The sequence below is a fragment of the Cydia splendana genome, chromosome 8 (assembly GCF_910591565.1).
Source record: "Cydia splendana chromosome 8, ilCydSple1.2, whole genome shotgun sequence".
Lineage (NCBI taxonomy): Eukaryota > Metazoa > Arthropoda > Insecta > Lepidoptera > Tortricidae > Cydia > Cydia splendana.
The window spans coordinates 16965515-16986069 of NC_085967.1; the positions used below are offsets into that span (position 1 = coordinate 16965515).

Genomic DNA, 20555 nt, shown 5'->3' on the forward strand with positions numbered 1-20555 from the left:
CTATATGCTACATTTAATTACTTTTTAAACAAAAAAAAAACAAAAAAGAAAACAAAATTTTTTTTTTTTTTTGAAAATTAACTTTTTTTTTTTTCATTTATTAAAGTTCTAAACAATTAAATGAATCGCAGAGTTTCATGTTTCTTAACTGCTAAGCCAAAAATGGCTTGTTTACAGCTAGAGTTCGGACTAAATGCACTACATAGGTATGTTATGAAATTGTACACATGTTACATTAAAGTTACGTTTTATAAAATATATTCATAATTCCTAGATGATAACAGGTATTTTTTTACATCTTTAGTTGATTCAGGATTGGTTAGGTATAAATCTTGTAAATGTTTCGGAAGGGTGTTTAATATTTTTGGAAGCAAATAATAGTTGGTTCTCATGCCGTAGACATTTTTTGTTGGTGGTAATATAAATCGATGTGAGTTAGGTAAACCTCTTAACCTACTGTTACGATTGTATTCTTTTAAATCAGATATATCCTTGCAATTTTCTTTAAGCATTGCTAACTGGACTAGGTTTTGTACGGGAAGTACGTTACAAAATTGGAACAGGTGGGAATAGCCATCACTATGTTTTGTTTTTATATTGTTGGGCACAATGGTTTTCAACAGTGTTTTCTGTAGGTTATATATTTTAGCAAGATTGGTTTTATATGATCTTCCGTAACTGTTAAGCCCATATCGTATTACCGATTCCGCCAGAGAGAGGTATAACATTCGTAAGGTGTTGTATGGTATCTTATGTCTTAAAATTGTTAGCCTTCCTAGGACAGATCTAAGTTTATTGCATACGTATTCAGTATGTGGCTGCCAATTGAACCGATAATCAATTAATAAACCAATGTACATATGTTCTTTCACAAAATCTATAGTAGGGCAGTCGCAGTTTATGTGTTGTATGTGTAGGCAACTGTGTGAGTGCGCCTTGATTACTGGAATGAAGGAAAATTTGTTATGTGAAGAACGTATGTGCATGGCTTTCGTTTTATCCGCATTTAGGATTAGGCCAACGTCATGTGACCACTTACAGATGGTGTCGAATATATCTTGAATTTTTTGTGAGGCAGTCTTTAGATCCCTATCCGCAACCACTATGCAAGTGTCATCGGCAAACTGGTACACATACTGTTCTCCGACCGTATTACACATGTCGTTGACATATAAAATATATTCGGTCGGCCCAATTATTGATCCTTGTGCCGTTCCTTTTGATGTTTTTATCATGTCACTATAAGAGTTTCCTAGCCTAACTGCAGTAACTCTGTTGCTGTGGTAGCTTGTGAACCATTTTAAAAGGGGACCCTGAATTCCATTTTGATCAAGTTTTTTATACAAGGTATTGTACAACAAAGTTTCGAATGCTTTGCTAAAATCAATAAAAATTACTACTACTAATGTCTTTGTTTGTTCAAGTGCCCGTTTATTTCATCACAAAATTGACCTAAAAGTTGAACAGTACTTTTGTTTCTTTGAAAGCCAAATTGCCTTTTGTTAATAATGTTATTTTGTTGTAGAAATAAATTAATTTTATCACCTACGTAACGTTCGACTATTTTGTCAATGCACGAAAGTATTGTGATGGGTCTATAGTTATTGTAGTCTGCTTTTGAACCCTTTTTATGTACCGGCCGGATAGTTCCTATTTTTAATATATCTGGATAAGTACATGAAGTTAAGGATGTATTAATTAAGTGTGTAATTAAGGGCGTGATATCATTTGCAATGTATTTAAGATCTACGGCGCGAACTCCATCGTAACCCGGGCTTTTATTTATGTTAAGTTTCCTTATAATTTTATTTGTCACGTCATTTGTTATTTTTCCTAATCTCATGACTACATCCGGTTTGTTGCAGTATGTGGATTCGGTTAGAATTGGTGTGTTGCACATTTGTGTAATTGATTCTAGATTACGCTGAAATTCTTTAGCAAAGTTACAAGCCAGAGTCTTTTCTTGGCACTGAAATGCACGTAGAACAATGTCCTCTATTGATTTACTAACGTTCCCACATAACGCGTTGACTATTCCCCATATTACTCTAGTGTTTTTAAAATTATCCTTTATTTTATTTAGATAAAATCGGTTTTTAACCTTATTTATATATTTATTAGTAATATTTCGGTATTTATTGTATATTATTCTGTTATTTAAATTGTGCGGGTCCGATTTCCAGATATTAAACAGTTCGTTTCGTCTACTATGCCATTTAGTTCTTATAAACGTACTTAACTATACCCCGAAGTTAACGGAATTCAATAAAAACACGGTGTATAGTGCATTCTAAGGACGCAATGCCTACTTTTCTAATTAAGCCATCCAATATTTACTATAGTTTTTCTTGCAATATTTCCCTTTACCCTGCCTACAGTAGGTACATACTTACATACCTGCTGATATTCTTTCGGTAAATGTAATGTCTTATAGCAATTGGATATAATTAAATGTTATGTAACAATGAAGATCGTTTTAAGACTAAGTATACTTAATCATGAACGCCAGGAAGCTGCTTTAACAGTTAAGTGCAGTTATCTATTTTATTAACTGTTTGCCTGTTAGGTACAAGCGAAGTTTGTGTACTTTTCAGATATGCTAGTAGTGAATGCAGTTAAATTAATCTCAAACAAAAAGAGAGCAACTTGCCAAAAAGTGAACAGAATTCGTTAACACTCGGATTTGAGCCAGGAGCGGAATTCGAACAAAAGTTATAGATATTGATCTGATATTTGAATAAAACATAAATTAGATTAGTGGAAAAGTTTGATTTGTGTTCAGCAATAGTAGGTACTTACATATAAAAGCTTTTAATTAGATAAAGAGTTTCGAAACTAAATTATAATGGTAACGAGGTAATTATTTTTAGAATTGACTCACTCATACAAAAAAAGAAATTATAATTATTTTCAAAAACAATTTAACTAATCCCCGAATTTGGAGTTACATATATTTCAAAAAAATATTAATTTTACAAAAAAAATCGAAGTCCCGAAACCCAAACATTGATGCGTTCACGCTATGCGAAGTTAAAGACCTCGTTTTTTTTAAATATTAATTATAATTCACATTATACCTATTGCCCCTTTTTCACCACTCCGTTTTTTTTATTGAATGAAATTAATAAACCATTTAGAATAATTAAGTTTATAGCGTATAATACTCAGAGATATAAAAAGACGACCTTGGAAGGCACTGTCCTACATACTCGTAACCTAATGAATAACAAAAGTCAGTGTGTCGACGACAGTTCTTTGTGGTGTTTTGTAAGCATGAATGCCCTCTATTTAAGATGCCTAGTTTGGCCATGGTTACAACGTAGGTAATGTAATTTATTTTTCACCACACCAGCTCGGAAAAGCTTACTTTGCACTTCAAAAACTGATAGCAAAGTTGTATTTTATTCACATGTGAGGCAAAGTAATCAAATGCAAATTTTGAGTTGTTTTCTTGTGTTTGCTGGTAGAATTGACTTTTAAATGATGATTTTGCAAGATAAATATTTAATAATATTCATTTGGATTTGATTTGGTTTGATTTTGTTTAATATTTTACATTTTATATTTGCTTCGGGTTGGTGTGGTGAAAAATGATGTGTTTCACTCGGGGGCTAATTTTGTTTAACCCTCGTGCTTTGACACCCTCGCAACGCTCAAGATTGCATTTGTCGAACCACTCGCTACGCTCGTGATTCAATTTTGGAATCTTTCGCTGGCTCGGGTATCAATATTAGTATATATTACGAGCGGTTAAACAACAACTTTGCCCCCTTGTAAAACAAATAACTATAGCGACGCTTCAGTGCAATGCATGTTTTCAGTGTTTTTAAATCACTTTGAACAAACTCCTTTGAGTGTTGTAAACGTTTGCTACTTAGGTGCTTACGTTACAACGAATTTGTAATGCAAATAGATATCGTAGCCAAATGCTTGTGTAAACACTTAACTAGTTAAAATGCTAGCGGAATTTTCGTTTAAATGTGTTTGTCTGGGGTAACGTTTCGAAACCTAATTAAAAACTTTTTCGTATTATACTCACCAACTCGTTTCGCCGAAATTCGTCTAGTGGAATAATTGAAAGGCACATAAATTATCTTTTCAATAACTCCGGCTAACTCCGCTGGAAGTTTATCCGCCGCGCGCAGCTCGTCCAAACATAACACACTCGCGTGGGAACACCGAGCACTGCTCACAGTCGATAACTCGCGCACTTCGGAAACGGGCTTGTCCTGTTCATGTAACACTTTGTTCCCTTTATTCACGTACACCAACTCCGCCGCACCTTCCAGGCTCTCTTGGCAAACTTTATCAGCAACAACTTTGATTTTATACACGCCGGGAGCTTTATTTGCATCCAAAATGAAATCTGCTCGCTCCCCTCTTCCCAATTCTATTGAATCCACGTATTGGGGCTCTATTCTGCGACCATCCAATGCGATTACTCTCATTTGATGGTCGTCGATAGATAATTTTACAGGGCAGCTTTTTGAACCACCTCCATAAGCCAAACGGAATCTGTATTTTTTTCCAGGTTCCACTTTAAACTTTGATATAGGAACGTCTGGAGAATCTGCCGTTTTCCCTTTACCATTAATTAACAGAGACTCCGCGTTAGGCATTTTTGAATTCAGTTCAGCAAGCGGTCCCATAGAGTGACCCCATTCCGCTACAAATATGGTGTTTTCGGTAGCATCGATATCGTATAGTTTACGTAAGGGATCTAGTTTCGGAGACTGCCGAACTATGAAAGCTCCTGCGAGCCCATCGGCAGCGTCAGCGGCGGAATGTGCGTGGTACATGTGCGTTCCGATTTCTGATGCTCGGAATTTGTACTGGAACGTTGTGTACGCCGGTTGCGGGCATTGGGTGAGCATGGGGGCTCCATCCATGAAGGGAGTTTCCTTCTGCGGCTGACCCCGCCAGTGCATGGCCAGTGCATGCGCGGGCGCGCGGTGCACGACGTCCACCACGAGGATGTCGTTGTGGCAAACGTGTAAGGGCGGCGCAGGCAGTTCTCTATTTATTGTGAGAACTCCTCTTTCCCGGCCGTCTGCAGAAATACACTTTGCGGGACATTCCTCCCCGTTTTTTTCCGTGCAGCTGCCACATGATCTGCAATTAAAATGAGGTAAACGCGTCAGTTAGTTATAACTGCACAACGGCTTTCTAAACTACAGTGGGTTTTATAACTTTATAAATAGATAAATAAAAGAATATAATGCCAGTCATGCGAAAACATCACCATAAAAAGCTCTACATAAACCAGTACCTAACTATTTGGACTTTTGCATTAGCGATGCCGACTGCAGCATAACCAACTGAATGTTAGTGCAGTCCAGTTAAGTATCTCGTCATCTTACTTAAGTCAACCTTACTTGCTGAGAGTCTTATAAACTTCGATGACCAGCTTTACGCGGCAGATCATAGGCCAATCCAGTTCATTACATTCGCGGTCGCAGTTCTCGAAATATTCCTCTGAAATGACAAAAATCACTATAAATGATTGAATTCAGGATTTAAAAACATTTAATGACATATAAATTATCATATAATTAGCCACTTTTATCAGGTAAGTATATACTTTTATGAAAAATAGCATGAAACCGACCATGTTACGAGAAGGTTAAGTAAATTGTAGGTATATTAATATACCTATTTGTAGCTGGTACAAGATTTAAGTACTATCGAAGTCACAATTTGCCAAAAAACAGTGTGATATCGCGCTTCAAGTCGTGGAAATGTTTATTTTGTAAACGGATTATATACTTAAGTAAAGTTGGTTCCTTCATAAGCCTATCTATATAATAAAAGGTCAATTAAGTAGGTACCTACCAAAGGTTAACGGCATTAATGAATAGGTACTAATTGCAAAACCTTTTATGGTAGAAGTACCCAAAAGATAAAGCTAATTCATGTAAACAGCTTCTCGTAATGGAAACCTTACGGAAATTACCGAAAAGCCTTAACCCTTGTTCTGCAAATAAAACTAATCTGGAAGCTTTATTACCTACATTACGTCGGTAGGTTTAATAGGGAGTACCTAATTATGTATGAATTAAAGTTATCGATATCAGTAGGTACCTTAACGAATCTAAATAAAAAGGTGCCTGTAAAACTCAGTGTCCTTCGTCTAGACTCTAGGTAAGTAGGTAAATCGGACTACGACTTGAAAAAACTTTTAATTTGATTTTTGATCTACTTACATCTAATTACGTATTTATAAATTAAATTTAGGTACCGCTAGATTCCCGATATAAAGGGATATAGATATATGTACAATAGAATGAAAAATCTGCTGTTAAAAGGTTAAAACGGCGCTAAATTTCGCGCGAATCACCCACCTGGCATCGGCGTGTAGTAAACGACACAGATCACACACGCTATAATAACACTCAACACAAATATCCTTTGCAAGGACATGAGCATATAGTTAGGCTTCACCAACGGCGCACTGCACGCGTCAATCAACTTCTTTTCAGACTCCATGGTAACTTGGTCTCTTTGCTCAATTTAAATGAAATGCTATAAAATTTTAATGGCCTTAATTAACGGCTCGTTTACATTTTCGGCATCAAACGAAAGTGAACGGAGTTTCCGAAGTGCTCAAACCGCCATTGCGCGCGACCACGCGAGTCGACCAGCGAGTGGTGACTGGGAACCAGTCGAGCGCTTGCAACATAGAAGAGCACCTCGGCCTTTGGAGCTGTCTTGCAGTTCCAATTCGGAAGTATATTGCGAGCCGAGAGTGAACTCTCACTGTGCCATTATGTAACTTATTATATAATCTTTAATAAATTGTACGGCAAAATCAGGGCGACTGCATTAGTAGCGACTGTTACATTTTGGTAAACTTGACATAATTGCGAATATTATTCATGAAGCTTAATGGGGTTGGGGAGTCGCCCCATTACCCTAGCTGCAGGGTTGTGCGGGTTGTGCCTAAAGGCCGGCACAGACGAACTGCAACCTGATTGCAACTTGTATGGGAACTGCACGCCGACGTTGCAGTTGACGTGCAGTCGGCGTGCAGTTGCCATACAAATTGCAGTCGGATTGCAGTCCGTCTGTATCGGTCCTTATAATCGTCACGCACAACAGTCTGTTCGGAAAGAGAAAAGTCGTGGAATGTAGGTATTGCACCCCATACATTCCACGAGTCTTCTTTTCTCTTTCCGCACATACTCTACTCCTTAAACTAATAACGCATAGACGGATAGTCTCCATACGGCTAACCTGCCAAAAGTCACGGACTAGTCTACTAGGACGAGCAATCGCCATATTGAGTAACGTGACTTTATATTTAGTTCCCAAAAGTACAGCAGATGTCTCTAGTAGTGTCAAATGTTGCAAATGGTTGCAATAAGTGTGATTCTGTATTAATGTCATCTGACGGGTTTGAATGACAACTATCGTCATGCTCTCGTCTTGCCTCAATGTTGATAATAGATTTCGTGAGATGGCGCTTCGACCATACCCGTACTTGCCCGTACTGAGGGCCTACCGCGAACCACGTTCGACGTGTTGCCCCTCTGTCGCACTTGTAAATTTGTACGTAAGTGCGACAGGGAGGCAACACGTCGAACGTGGTTCGCAGTAGGCCCTCTGAATGCGTTTCGTTTGACGCATATTTTTTGAAGCTGTTTGATATTAAAAAAATATATAAATATATTCATACGGATAATAGCATTAGCGATGTCTTATTAATTTTAATAACTGTAATACATTTTTCTTTCACATAATATTAATGTTACCGACGCGCGGTAACACGATACATTACATTTAAGTATTTTTACCTATTTGTAATATATAGATGGTCAAGCAAATCTTGTCAGTAGAAAAAGGCACGAAATTCAAATTTTCTATGAGACGATATCCCTTCGCGCCTACATTTTTCAAATCTGTCGCCTTTTTCTACTGACAAGATCTGCTTGACCAAGTATATTTGATAATTTTTCGCAAATTAAAGTTCTATTTTTCTACTGACATAATTATTTATTTACACTGTGTACCATGACAACCTCAAATATTATACTCGTAACATAATTATATTAATTATGTAATAAAAAGGTAAGTAATGCTGGATATAGTAACAGTTAACTACCTACAAAAAAGTGATAGATATCTTCGAAAAGTCGAATAGAGTTGGACCAAGGAAAGTTTGCAGCGATTTTGATAGCCCATGCAGTGCAAGTGTTATTTACACGTCATAATTTCATAGAAGTTTGACATTTAAAGGCCTTTGCACACCGGCTTGCGTGTGCGTGACTTGCAAGGCCCCAACGTTGTCTGTTCACTTTGACGGCGCAGCAACTAGTATCTCTTCTCTCTCCTCGCTCTTTTAACAATGCCATTTGTCAAAAAAGGACAACCATACTGTTGACAAGATGAACTACTCAGAATCACGAGTTCTTTCTATCCTAATAGGAGAAAAAAAGTGTCCCAAGGTTTTTTTCCCATTCCGTTACCATTTTTTCATAGACTTTGTATGGCGGTTTCGGAATGGAAAGATCGAAAAATGTATGGAAATCTTTGGACACTTTTTTCTCCTATTAGGATCAAAAGAGCACATGATTCTGAGTAGAAATAACACAAAAAATCCCAATTTTGAAAAAAAAGTGTAGGGGACAACTTTAAATAAAATGGCCCATGTGTGCTCTTTTAGGGATGTGAAAAGTCGATTTTAATCATGTTATATATCGATAAACGCTACACAGTGGAACGAAATAGCTATTAATTGAAGCTTCAATATCTTCGTTAAACATAAACATAATTAAAATGCTAATGGATACTGAATATATTAGAAGACAAACAATAAGAATATAAAACTAAAACTAACTACAATTAAAATAACTAAAACTAAAAATTAAAAATACCTATCAAAATTTGGTGCCCTCGGGAGGGTGCCCAACACGCAGGCAGCGTTCCCGCGCTGGATTGCAATTGAAATTCTCTGCGCGAGAAAGCTGCCCGCGCGGGGGTCGCCCGTTGCCTCCCTCAACTAAAACTAACTACAATTAAAATAACTAAAACTAAAAATTCAAAATACCTATCAAAATTTGGTGCCCTCGGGAGGGTGCCCAACACGCAGGCAGCGTTCCCGCGCTGGATTGCAATTGAAATTCTCTGCGCGAGAAAGCTGCCCGCGCGGGGGTCGCCCGTTGCCTCCCTGTGGAGCATCTGTGCGCCTCTGCCCCACGAACCAAGCGTCTCGACGCCAAACGCGACGAAGTCGTATTGGGCGCCGAGACAGCTGTACTTGGCTACCTTTTGACGCTCCCGAGTGTCCGCCGCCGCGCCAGCACGCCTGCTGGTCGATGGGACGTAGGACGCCGCTAGCGTGTCAGCGCAATATATTAGAATATAATAAAATAATTCAATTATTGCGGAACACATATTTTAGTAGGTATTTATGTATTTTAATTAAATATCTGAACTTTCCCTTCGTTCCCTGCTGGGGCGTGACGATAAAATTGTGATCTGATAACCACAATAAAGAATAAAAGCGTTTTTATTCATTTTAGGTATCGTTAAACCTTTGAAGTAAAATTAAAATTGCAAGAAATGTCGATAGTTTATCGTTATGACTTTATCGACATGGCTACAGCAAGGTGGAGTTACATTGTTAATCGTACACTAAACAAAAGTGGTTACAGTGACAGCTCGCTTAGACGTAATCTTTAAGTATATTATATCTATGGTGACGTGCACGTGCGCGTACGCCGCGCACACGCACACGTCATGCAAGCGGTGTGCCGTCTCTCATAAGGATCTGTATACTACAACGCCGAACGCGCACGTGCTCGTCACGCACACGCAGCCGCACAGTGAGGGATTTTCGATCAGTTTTGACCACCTTCGTTTTATATTTTTATTATATGCTTTATAATATTTTACATCCCACTGTAAAACTCCCGTGTGATTATCTTGCTTAGTTTACGTAAAATATTTTTTTTTGTAGATGAGGTCAATGACCTTAAGAAATCATGTTTATCGGTTTATTTCCTAAAGTATTGTCAATGTGGCCGCAAGTTTTATTACTGAGTTTAAGTGAAAGATACTCAATAATTGTACAAAATATCAGCATCTTAATAGTGCCTTTGAATTAAAAGTTATAAGATGCTAAAGTTTTTTAACATTTTTTTTATTTCTCATATATTTTCCAATATTAGCCTTTTATTTTTTATAGAGTGTAATTAAAATAAGGTAAACTATCATCATACATCATCATCATATCAGCCTTTTATCGCCCACTGCTGAGCATAGGCCTCTCTTCGAGTACGCCACTTATCCCGGTCCCGAGCCAATCTCATCCAGAAGTGACCCGCAGTCTTCCGGATGTCATCCACCCAACGAGCCAACGGACGCCAGGCACTCCTTTCGTCTGTAAGCGGCCACCATTCCGTTAACATTTTGGCGCACCTGTCATCACTCTGCCTGGCAACATGTCCCGCCCAGCTCCACTTGAGTTTGGTAATGACGTATCCGACTATAATTCCTAAACTAAAATAGACTATAAACTATAATTCCTCAAAATTTCAAAAGCTAATCTTGCGGGATTTAGGATTTATAACATTTCTAAGTTTTTTTCCGATTTCTATGGAAATAGGGTTGTCAAGTTTGAAGTTAAGAAATAATACTTCAATAGGTATAGTTTTTGACAAAGAAAATTTTGAATTTAACTCTTTATTGAGAATTGTCATAATTCATCATCATTATCATCATCATCCGAATGAATAAGAATTTCTTCTTCTATCTTGCTGCTTTTGACAAAACCATGACATGTTTCGACAGCAATTTGTGTAACGTTCTTCACAGTCGTGTGTGAACTTGATAACAATTTTTTAGAGTTGCGTACCTCAAAAGGAAAAAACGGAACCCTTATAGGATCACTCGTGTGTCTGGCTGTCCGTCTGTCACAGCCTATTTTCTTCGAAACTACTGAACCAATTAAGTTGAAATTTGGTACACATATGTAAGTCTGTCACCCGAAGACGGACATGTAACGTAAATAAATTAATTTTTAACATAGGGGGCACTTTTGGGGGGTAAATGAGACGATTAAAAAAATGACCATTCCCCCCGCCCTTTAGATCCGAAACTACTGGGTCTAAAGTTTTGAAAAAAAAAATACACAAAATAGGTCTTTACCTATAGATGGCAGGAAAACCTATTAGAAATATGCAGTCAGGCGTAAGTCGGACTTAATTACTTAGTTTTTGATCTGACCCCTACGGGTTTTTAAAGACATTTCACTTACGTTTCACATCAAAAAATACATATACGAGGGACGCCTTCCCAACACCACATCATATTCTTCATCAGAGATATGTCACAGTGGCCTGATATGGCCGTTCGTTCTACTATAGAGTTAATGCTTTTCAGGCAAGCGTAACAACAAAATACTCTACACTCAAACAACAACGAAAACACACTAAACAATCTAAATACTTGATGTACCAAATAAATGCTTAATTATTACAACAATAAATATTTTATTGTGTTACTACGGTTTTCAGATACGGCCGCTTGTGTTTCATTTGGATTTACAGACATTTTAACTATGTAGGTACACCACCGGAGATAAAGGTGACAGCCCTGACCCAAATATTAAAAAATACATATTTCGGCAATCCTGCGTTATTTTCGTTCAATTTTTTTTTCAGTACTGCCTATCGTAGCATTGAACCGTTTTGTTTAGAAATAAAATGCTAAAATTGTAGGATTATCGAGAAAAAAAATTATTTTTCTATATGTAAAAAAATATATATATCGCCATTCTGGATCATAGATTAAACTTTTTTTTGATGAATGGAATACCTCAGAACAGCCCTAATAGATCTAAAATAGAATATTTAAAAAAGATGCACGTAAAATGAGAAATTACATTTCTTAGGTTTCTATGGACATTTCTCGAGTTTTTGATTATCTCCAAAACTATGCATGATAAAATTTTGGACCTTCACTTTGAGCATTAATTTGATGAGGTTAATGCGATGAATTAAAAAATGAAGATAGTCAAAACTGATCGGAAATCCCACACTGTGAGCCGGTGTGCAATTATTGTGTGCCTTAAAATGACACTTGCACTGTATGGGCTATCAAAATCGCTGCAGACTTTTCTCGGTCTGACTCTAGGTAGTCATGTTAAAGAAAATGAATACAATATGTGACGTTCCACGGGAAAAGGTACCTTATGAGGGTTTCTAGTTTCGGAGATATTAAATGTTTTGTAAAGAGGTGAAAAAATGCTCATTTTTTTTTATTGTGTGATCTGAAACCTTAATGCGTAACGTTTGTTTACCTGTTTTTATTTTTGTTATAAGTTAGTTATAAGCCTAGTAATGTCGTCTCAGAGTTTAGTAGAAAAGGTACCTTATGGAAAAAAGATTGAAAATTCCCAAAAAAACTAGTCAATACGGGAAAAGAAGTTTGGTAGAGAACTGTATTAGCATTCTGCAAAACTAATTTGATAATTTCAGTTCTGGTTGGGGCGCCTCGCAAATATTATAACCGTACATAGACCGACATCACAAATCCAAGTAGACTGCTATTATACCAAAGTTACTCTCGTCAAGTCTTTCTTAACTAGAATAATCTTCATTTGGTTTGGTCGCATGCAGTAAATCAGCCATTGGTTTGCTGAAAAATGCCAATACCCGACGCATTACCTTATGGAATATCTGAGGTCATTGAACCTCAATGCCGCTTATCTTCAATAGCAACCGAAATATATTATTGATAAGAAATAGACGATTTATACCATCTTAACCCCAAAATATTATTAGTTTATCCTAACTGTTCCATCATCATCATGCCTCATCATGTAACTTGACCACAAGGTACCTTTTCATTACATACAAATTATTGGTCTTTTTTAAGATTATTATGACGAAGAACTAATTAAATTGGGGGCAGTTTAATGTAAATTAATATTTTCTATTCATAAAAGATAAACTATAATATGATTGATATTTTGTAGTGATGTATTATTAGATTTATTTCCATAAGGTACCTTTTCGTAAATGTATGGAGCAAATACTGTTATTGTTATGTAAGTTTAAAGTGGCATAAGGGGTTAAATATAGTATTTAGTTGGGGTTTTAGGATTTATTTCATTTGAATGACAGAATTTCTTTCATATGTGCTCAGAAAAATTGATTGTGTGTCACATTAAAAGTAAAAATATTCAATTTTGTGATTTTATATGAAAAAGTCAGAAAATACATTTTCACCTCTAAATCGGTATTGTTTTTTGCTTAAACTGTCTGTCAGTGTCGTTTTCTAATAGATACAATTTAAATCTTGAGAGCTCATTGCAATCAATCGTGAAAATGAAATAAAACTTTATTTTCAAGAGATTGGTTAGTATACACATAAATCAGTCGATATCAAAAGTTTCTATTTGCATTACAGAACAAGTCGCAATATTTTTTTAATCTCAGATATATAAGGCATTATTATTTGTAGTCAACTATGTAACTTACTTCAGGAACATAGTTTTTTAGGCGGCTAAACTTAAAACTTCTCTATCGTAAAGTTGCTCATTTCACAACATTATTTTCAAAAAATCATATGTGACGTCCCACGGTCAAAGGTACCTTATGGTGGGTATGGAGTTATGCATACCTCAGTAATCTACAATAAATAAGCTATCGATAACACAAAAGATCAACCTTCTAGGTTGCGTAGTTACAGAGATATGATTTTTTGAAAATAATGTTGTGAAATTAGCAACTTTACGATAGAGAAGTTTTAAGTTTAGCCGCCTAAAAAACTATGTTCCTGAAGTAAGTTACATAGTTGACTACAAATAATAATACCTTATATAAGTGAGATTAAAAAAATATTGCGACTTGTTCTGTAATGCAAATAGAAACTTTTGATATCGACTGATTTATGTGTATACTAGCCAATCTCTTGAAAATAAAGTTTTATTTCATTTTCACGATTGATTGCAATGAGCTCTCAAGATTTAAATTCTATCTATTAGAAAACGACACTGACAGACAGTTTAAGCAAAAAACAATACCGATTTAGAGGTGAAAATGTATTTTCTGACTTTTTCATATAAAATCACAAAATTGAATATTTTTACTTTTAATGTGACACACAATCAATTTTTCTGAGCACATATGGAAGAAATTCTGTCATTCAAATGAAATAAATCCTAAAACCCCAACTAAATACTATATTTAACCCCTTATGCCACTTTAAACTTACATAACAATAACAGTATTTGCTCCATACATTTACGAAAAGGTACCTTATGGAAATAAATCTAATAATACATCACTACAAAATATCAATCATATTACAGTTTATCTTTTATGAATAGAAAATATTAATTTACATTAAACTGCCCCAAATTTAATTAGTTCTTCGTCATAATAATCTTAAAAAAGACCAATAATTTGTATGTAATGAAAAGGTACCTTGTGATTAAGTTACATGATGAGGCATGATGATGATGGAACAGTTAGGATAAACTAATAATATTTTGGGGTTAAGATGGTATAAATCGTCTATTTCTTATCAATAATATATTTCGGTTGCTATTGAAGATAAGCGGCATTGAGGTTCAATGACCTCAGATATTCCATAAGGTAATGCGTCGGGTATTGGCATTTTTCAGCAAACCAATGGCTGATTTACTGCATGCGACCAAACCAAATGAAGATTATTCTAGTTAAGAAAGACTTGACGAGAGTAACTTTGGTATAATAGCAGGCTACTTGGATTTGTGATGTCGGTCTATGTACGGTTATAATATTTGCGAGGCGCCCCAACCAGAACTGAAATTATCAAATTAGTTTTGCAGAATGCTAATACAGTTCTCTACCAAACTTCTTTTCCCGTATTGACTAGTTTTTTTGGGAATTTTCAATCTTTTTTCCATAAGGTACCTTTTCTACTAAACTCTGAGACGACATTACTAGGCTTATAACTAACTTATAACAAAAATAAAAACAGGTAAACAAACGTTACGCATTAAGGTTTCAGATCACACAATAAAAAAAAATTGAGCATTTTTTCACCTCTTTACAAAACATTTCATATCTCCGAAACTAGAAACCCTCATAAGGTACCTTTTCCCGTGGAACGTCACATATCTCTGTAACTACGCAACCTAGAAGGTTGATCTTTTGTGTTATCGATAGCTTATTTATTGTAGATTACTGGGGTATGCATAACTCCATACCCGCCATAAGGTACCTTTGACCGTGGGACGTCACATATGTACTTATGTATACAATTCATCACAAATTACAATACCTATTGACATCTTCAAAAAGTGATTTATCCTGTCGGGCCTGATCAAATTGGTCGATTTGATCAGAAATGTAATTGGCGTCAATCTCCAAGTTTAGATTTATGGTGATATTAGAGCCCTCTAAATTGAAAAAATGCCCCAGAACGAAAATACTGGCCTCACAAATTGGTATTCTTGCGTCCGCACCTCATTTTATCGGTAATATCGTTCATTATCGGCGGGTGAATTCGGCGAGCCAAATTGGCGTTTGCGTCCGCACCTCTCGATTCGATCGGGCAATTTAATCAGATTGGCGAAAAATTGTTTAATCTGGATACACCTTTACGTATCAAATATATCTTCGAAAAATCGAATAGGTAGTCATGTTTTCGGACATTTGGGACCGACCATGCACGACCACAGCGCCACCTAGCGAGCGCAACTTTCTATCTTTCTTTCGCGAGATATTCTGTCACAAAACTTTCAAACGAGAAGTAAGTAAACATCGTAATAATTTCAATGAAATCTAATGATGTTACAGTATATTCGACATTTTTGGACGATGGCTGTATTGACAATTACATTAGCATTGTGGTTTTCAGTTAAAATGAACGTGCTTGTGACGGGAACAGGGTTTCGTGCCATAACCCATGAAATTGTCTTCCAGCTCGAGACAATGAATAAGGGCAAAAATTTGGTGTTAGCTGGGCACGTACTGGAGGTGCAAGACATTTGGCAAGGCGCCAGGCCAGGAGCTACATAATCAAAGCCCGAGTGGTTCGTCAAGCCTCTGTGACGGCGACTGCGTACAAGGCAGCCTTAATTCTTAATATCAATCGTCATGTTACTAGTGTAACATGCGATTGTGTTTATTAAAAAAGTGGCAAATGCAAGCACATTGCAGCACTAATTTACTACATCAATCACCACCACTAAAACCAGCCAGGAACAAAAATGGGGCAAGCCAAGTGTCCCACAATTTACGAACGAAAAGTAATCCAAAGGGAGATACTTCCACGAAATGTATCCTACATCAAAGAAACACAAGTGTGAAGCTTTTCAGTTCGATGTCTCAGATTTAAAGGAAGATTGTGCCTTAAAACGTGTACTTACTGGAAGCTGCTGAAATAAATTGTACAGAAGATATTGAAATTTCCGTTAGCAAAGTTATCCAAAATTTAGTAGAACACACTGATATTAATATTCAAAAAGAAGATTGTGTTACATGTCTTGAAAACTTTAGTATTTTTAGAAAAGAGTTTGATGTGTACCAAAGTGAAGCTAGTCTAGTTATAGAAAAAACATTAAAAAACTTTTATGAAGCTAATGTTGTGTTGGCAGATAAAGAAATTTTTAAATTATGTAGTGACACAATAGAACAATCAATGTGTCAAGAGTGGTACTCGGCGAGGAGACTAAGAAAGCCTTGGTTGTGCACTAGTGTAGACGGTGTTGTTATACATATGCAATGAATGTGTCAGAATGTTATTAGAAGTCCTGTATCTTGTAAAAACCAACCTATTGTAGATTTTGATAAACAACAATATAATTAGTGTAATATTTGCAGTTTGTGAATGATCAACCAGAACTAAAAAGAAGCAAACCATATTATATTATACCCAAATTCAAGTGCAAGTGTATGACACTGGTATGACTATTATATGTGTGTTTTCTTTATATATTCACCAAAAGGTAGTTGTATTGTATAGTAAGAGCAGACAGAGACGAAGACTTTATTAAAGCAGCAATTCTAAAAAGTGAAGAATTTTACTTCGCTCATTATCTACCGCTCTTGTATTCTACAAGAACAAACCAAACTTTGAGTGAGAAAAACCAGCCAAAGCATAGTTTTACAGGTAAAAATATAATCAATACAATGTTAGGTAATTAACTTTTAAAATATGTAATAAAAGGTAAGGTACTACTGATCTCAATAAGTACAGTTAGCATCATTGTCATACAGGCATGAAGCATACTGATTAATTAAGTTTAGTTAAAAATAATAATTTATATGTTTAAATGTTGTTAACTCAAAATGTTTATTACTGTTTTTTTTTATATGTAAGTATAGTAAAGTAGCCGAATATTGCAGTATCACACTTTGTTAAAATTAGCAATACACATACCTAGCTGTAAGTAAGGAACTCAACATTTTAATATCTTAGAATCCTAGCATACCTAAATATTAACCTGACCTTATTTGATTGTTTTTGTTTTGTTTTAATGTTTGAATCTTTAGACTATGTTTGATTCTGATGTATGTATTGTCCCTATCGCATAAGCGTTTTGGCATCCTTAGCTGTAAGTTTATGCATGTGACTGAAATAAAGAAATATATGACAAATGGTATGTACAGTTGAGTTCATAAATATGTATAAATTTCTTTACCTTTATCCATTGTAATATGGTGAAAAAATGTACACACATTTATGAACTTGACTGTACATTAGACTTATGAAAATGTTGATCAGTCCAGTGCTTGGTCATATAAAACCCTAACCTGACTGACACATTTTCATAGGTCCACGGGCCCATGTTATAAATATGTGGCGGTCAATGTCTGTGGTTCCTTATGCTCCATGTGCAATAAGGGTCCTTCAGACATGAAAAGTCACATAACATTTACAGGTTTTGTGTGAAATAAAAACAAATTTAAATTAAAAATGTTTTAATAGCTTTTTAAATAATGTAAATATTGTAAAAAATAACTGTTGTTTTATTTGTTTGAAAATATAGGTGGTTGCAGGTTTACCAGTACACAACAAACATGTAATATATCATCAATATGATAAAATAAATTTACAGGTATTTTATGTAGTATCTGATAAATTTTTAAGTGCTGCATTATTCTTTCGGCATGAATTCTGACTCGAGCTATTTTATAAGTTGCATCGGTCTCTTCCCTTGTAAATTCACCTTTATTCTGGAGAAAATGTGGCATAATAATAGCAATTTCTTTTCCACTTTCATCAATTACCTTCTTTATTGCCGGAAATCCCTTATCAGCCAATACAATATCCCCATTTTCTAAGTAGTCGACAGTGTAGTCGACTAATCCTGACTACCGTTATTTGGGAGACACTTTTTCTTTCACCACTTACTTTTGACTTGAACGAAATGAAGCCTCTTGGAGTAATACTAATAAGCACTTTTTATAGAGTGAGTAGCAATACACACGATTATCAACACTTGATGGTACTTCTATAGGAAACTCTGTACAATCAATAATGACTAGTGTTACTATACTCCGGACGGAAGCATTCTGGCATTGTCTGCTGCACACCATTTTTGTCTGGCCAAAAAACCTAATTTGATGTACCAGCTGCTATTTCTTCAACATACGAGCAGAATATTCTTGACACTGTTTTCCAGCAATTCAAAGTCACTTGTATTAGTTATATTAATAGCATTAACTGCTTCTATTTTTTTCGCGTTTCTTCGTTCCATATAACGTTGAAACCTCGATATTGCCGCATTTTCGTCAATCCGTTTTGTTTTTTACTGCGGGGGAAATATCCTTGGAACATAACTGGGACTGACTTGTTCATCAGCCTTTCTACCACCGATAAAGTGAGCACTGCAAATTGGGTGCCATAGAGATCCATCGGGACTGTAACAAAATAATTCACCGTTAAAACTTCATACGATTATAACATAAATCAAATGATTGCGTATTTAAGGAAGGTAATATGATTTTAGAGGTTAGGTTAGGTGACTTACTTTTTTGTCCTTACGGCAATTATCCATTTATTGCGCTGTTCTTGTTTCCACACTACTTTTGGAAATCTATAAAATTTGCAGTCACTACTTCTGCTAGTGTTTACACGATTAACAATAACACATCTTGCTGTGAAGTGAAGACCATTTTTATCTAAAACATCGAATGTTTACTGCAAAGCAAAGCAACTAACTCACACAATGACACGTGTACAGATGCGCTGTTCACACATAGAAACGCAAATGATGCGGTAGTATACAAATTATTGCGCCATCTATCCGCTCGTATAAGAAAAACTAAGAACTACACCAACTACACCTAACAACTACAACGTCTACAACTCTTCTAGTGGCAGCGACCTCTTGCGGAATACACTACACAACCTACAGCCCGCTGAATGACAAACGCCATCTAAGTTTAATACAAAAATAATGTTTTCTTCCGGGGTACGCTACTCAATATGGCGATTGCTCGTCCTAGTAGACTAGTCCGTGCAAAAGTGAAGCCGAAACACTATCAATGTGTGCGTGGAACGCTCGTGTTTTACGCTCAGCAAACACACACATATATACAAAATATGTTGCCAGTATTCATTTACTTCTCTCAAAGTAGGGGAATTTTAACAACATCACACTTGGTTATTAATAATTTGGAAGTGTGTAGATTCGATTTTGTAACAAAAGCTTTTTGTTTATTTTGGGATTTGTTGCATTTCTGTACTTTGTGAAATAAGGATTAAATAAATAGCTGATAAGTTTTTACTATTTTTATTTATTTAACAAATGTGCATAAAATAATAAGAATAAATTTAAATAGGACAGAGCATATTCGACTGTGTTTAGTCCGTTTCCAATGTTTCCATATTGCGTCATTCCGATTTAGTCTATTTTTTTCCTTCCATCTCGCAGACAGAAGTAGATCAGTCAGAAAACTGAAACGAACATGACACAAAATAAAAATAAGAAAAAAGTAAATACTTACCTAAATAATTAACTTAATTATAATTTTCTATAATTATACAATGAAATTTAATGGAGCGTATTTATTTTAGAATGTAGACGTCATGTCCCATTTGGAGGAAAAAATATTCACTACACTGGCAACATTTAGAAGAAATGGCGGCTGACGAAAATTTGGATTTTTGTATTTACGATTATGTAAAAATATCACATTAAACTCGATACTTATGCGTGAAATGTAATATCAAGCGGTTTGTTTTTATTATATGATGTGTTGTGACACCCATTCACTGTACAAACAACCATCTTTCCTGTAGTTTTTGATTTTTAAACGGGAGGTGTACACAGACCGATTTGACTTTGAGTACTGCGAGGGCCGTTCGAATACGATGATGCGAGTGTGACGTGACGTCGCACTTGAAATGGCTTCACTTGGGGTGTACGAACTAGGAATCTATGCCTTATAAATCTATGCTCTACTCATATTTAACGGTTTTTAGAGGTAGTTTTGATAGCTTAGGATTGTACTCATTTCAGCACTTGCACTTGGTGCGTGTATTGTAGAGTTTATTTTTGACGAATGTAGGTATAACTTTGCGGTTTTAGCGCATTTGTTAATCAGTGGTTA

At 35.7% G+C, this 20555-nt stretch overlaps 1 protein-coding gene and 1 long non-coding RNA gene across 2 annotated transcripts in view; both read right to left on the reverse strand.

The window, feature by feature from the left end:
- Positions 1-6664, reverse strand: part of LOC134792926 (uncharacterized) — a 35965-nt gene extending 29301 nt beyond the window's left edge. Inside the window, exons 1-3 of the mRNA XM_063764387.1 lie at positions 6342-6664; positions 5376-5475; positions 4040-5112 (exon numbers count right to left, since the gene is read on the reverse strand). Of these exons, the coding sequence (XP_063620457.1) occupies positions 4040-5112; positions 5376-5475; positions 6342-6486 (1318 nt within the window). The 5' untranslated portion in view covers positions 6487-6664. The remainder of the gene's footprint in view (positions 1-4039; positions 5113-5375; positions 5476-6341) is intronic.
- A 12018-nt stretch (positions 6665-18682) lies between these two features.
- Positions 18683-19285, reverse strand: LOC134793262 (uncharacterized). The gene is made up of 2 exons (XR_010144528.1): positions 18971-19285; positions 18683-18860 (listed from the first exon to the last, which is right to left on the reverse strand). It is a non-coding gene; the product is annotated as an uncharacterized LOC134793262 (long non-coding RNA).
- Positions 19286-20555: the final 1270 nt, after the last annotated feature.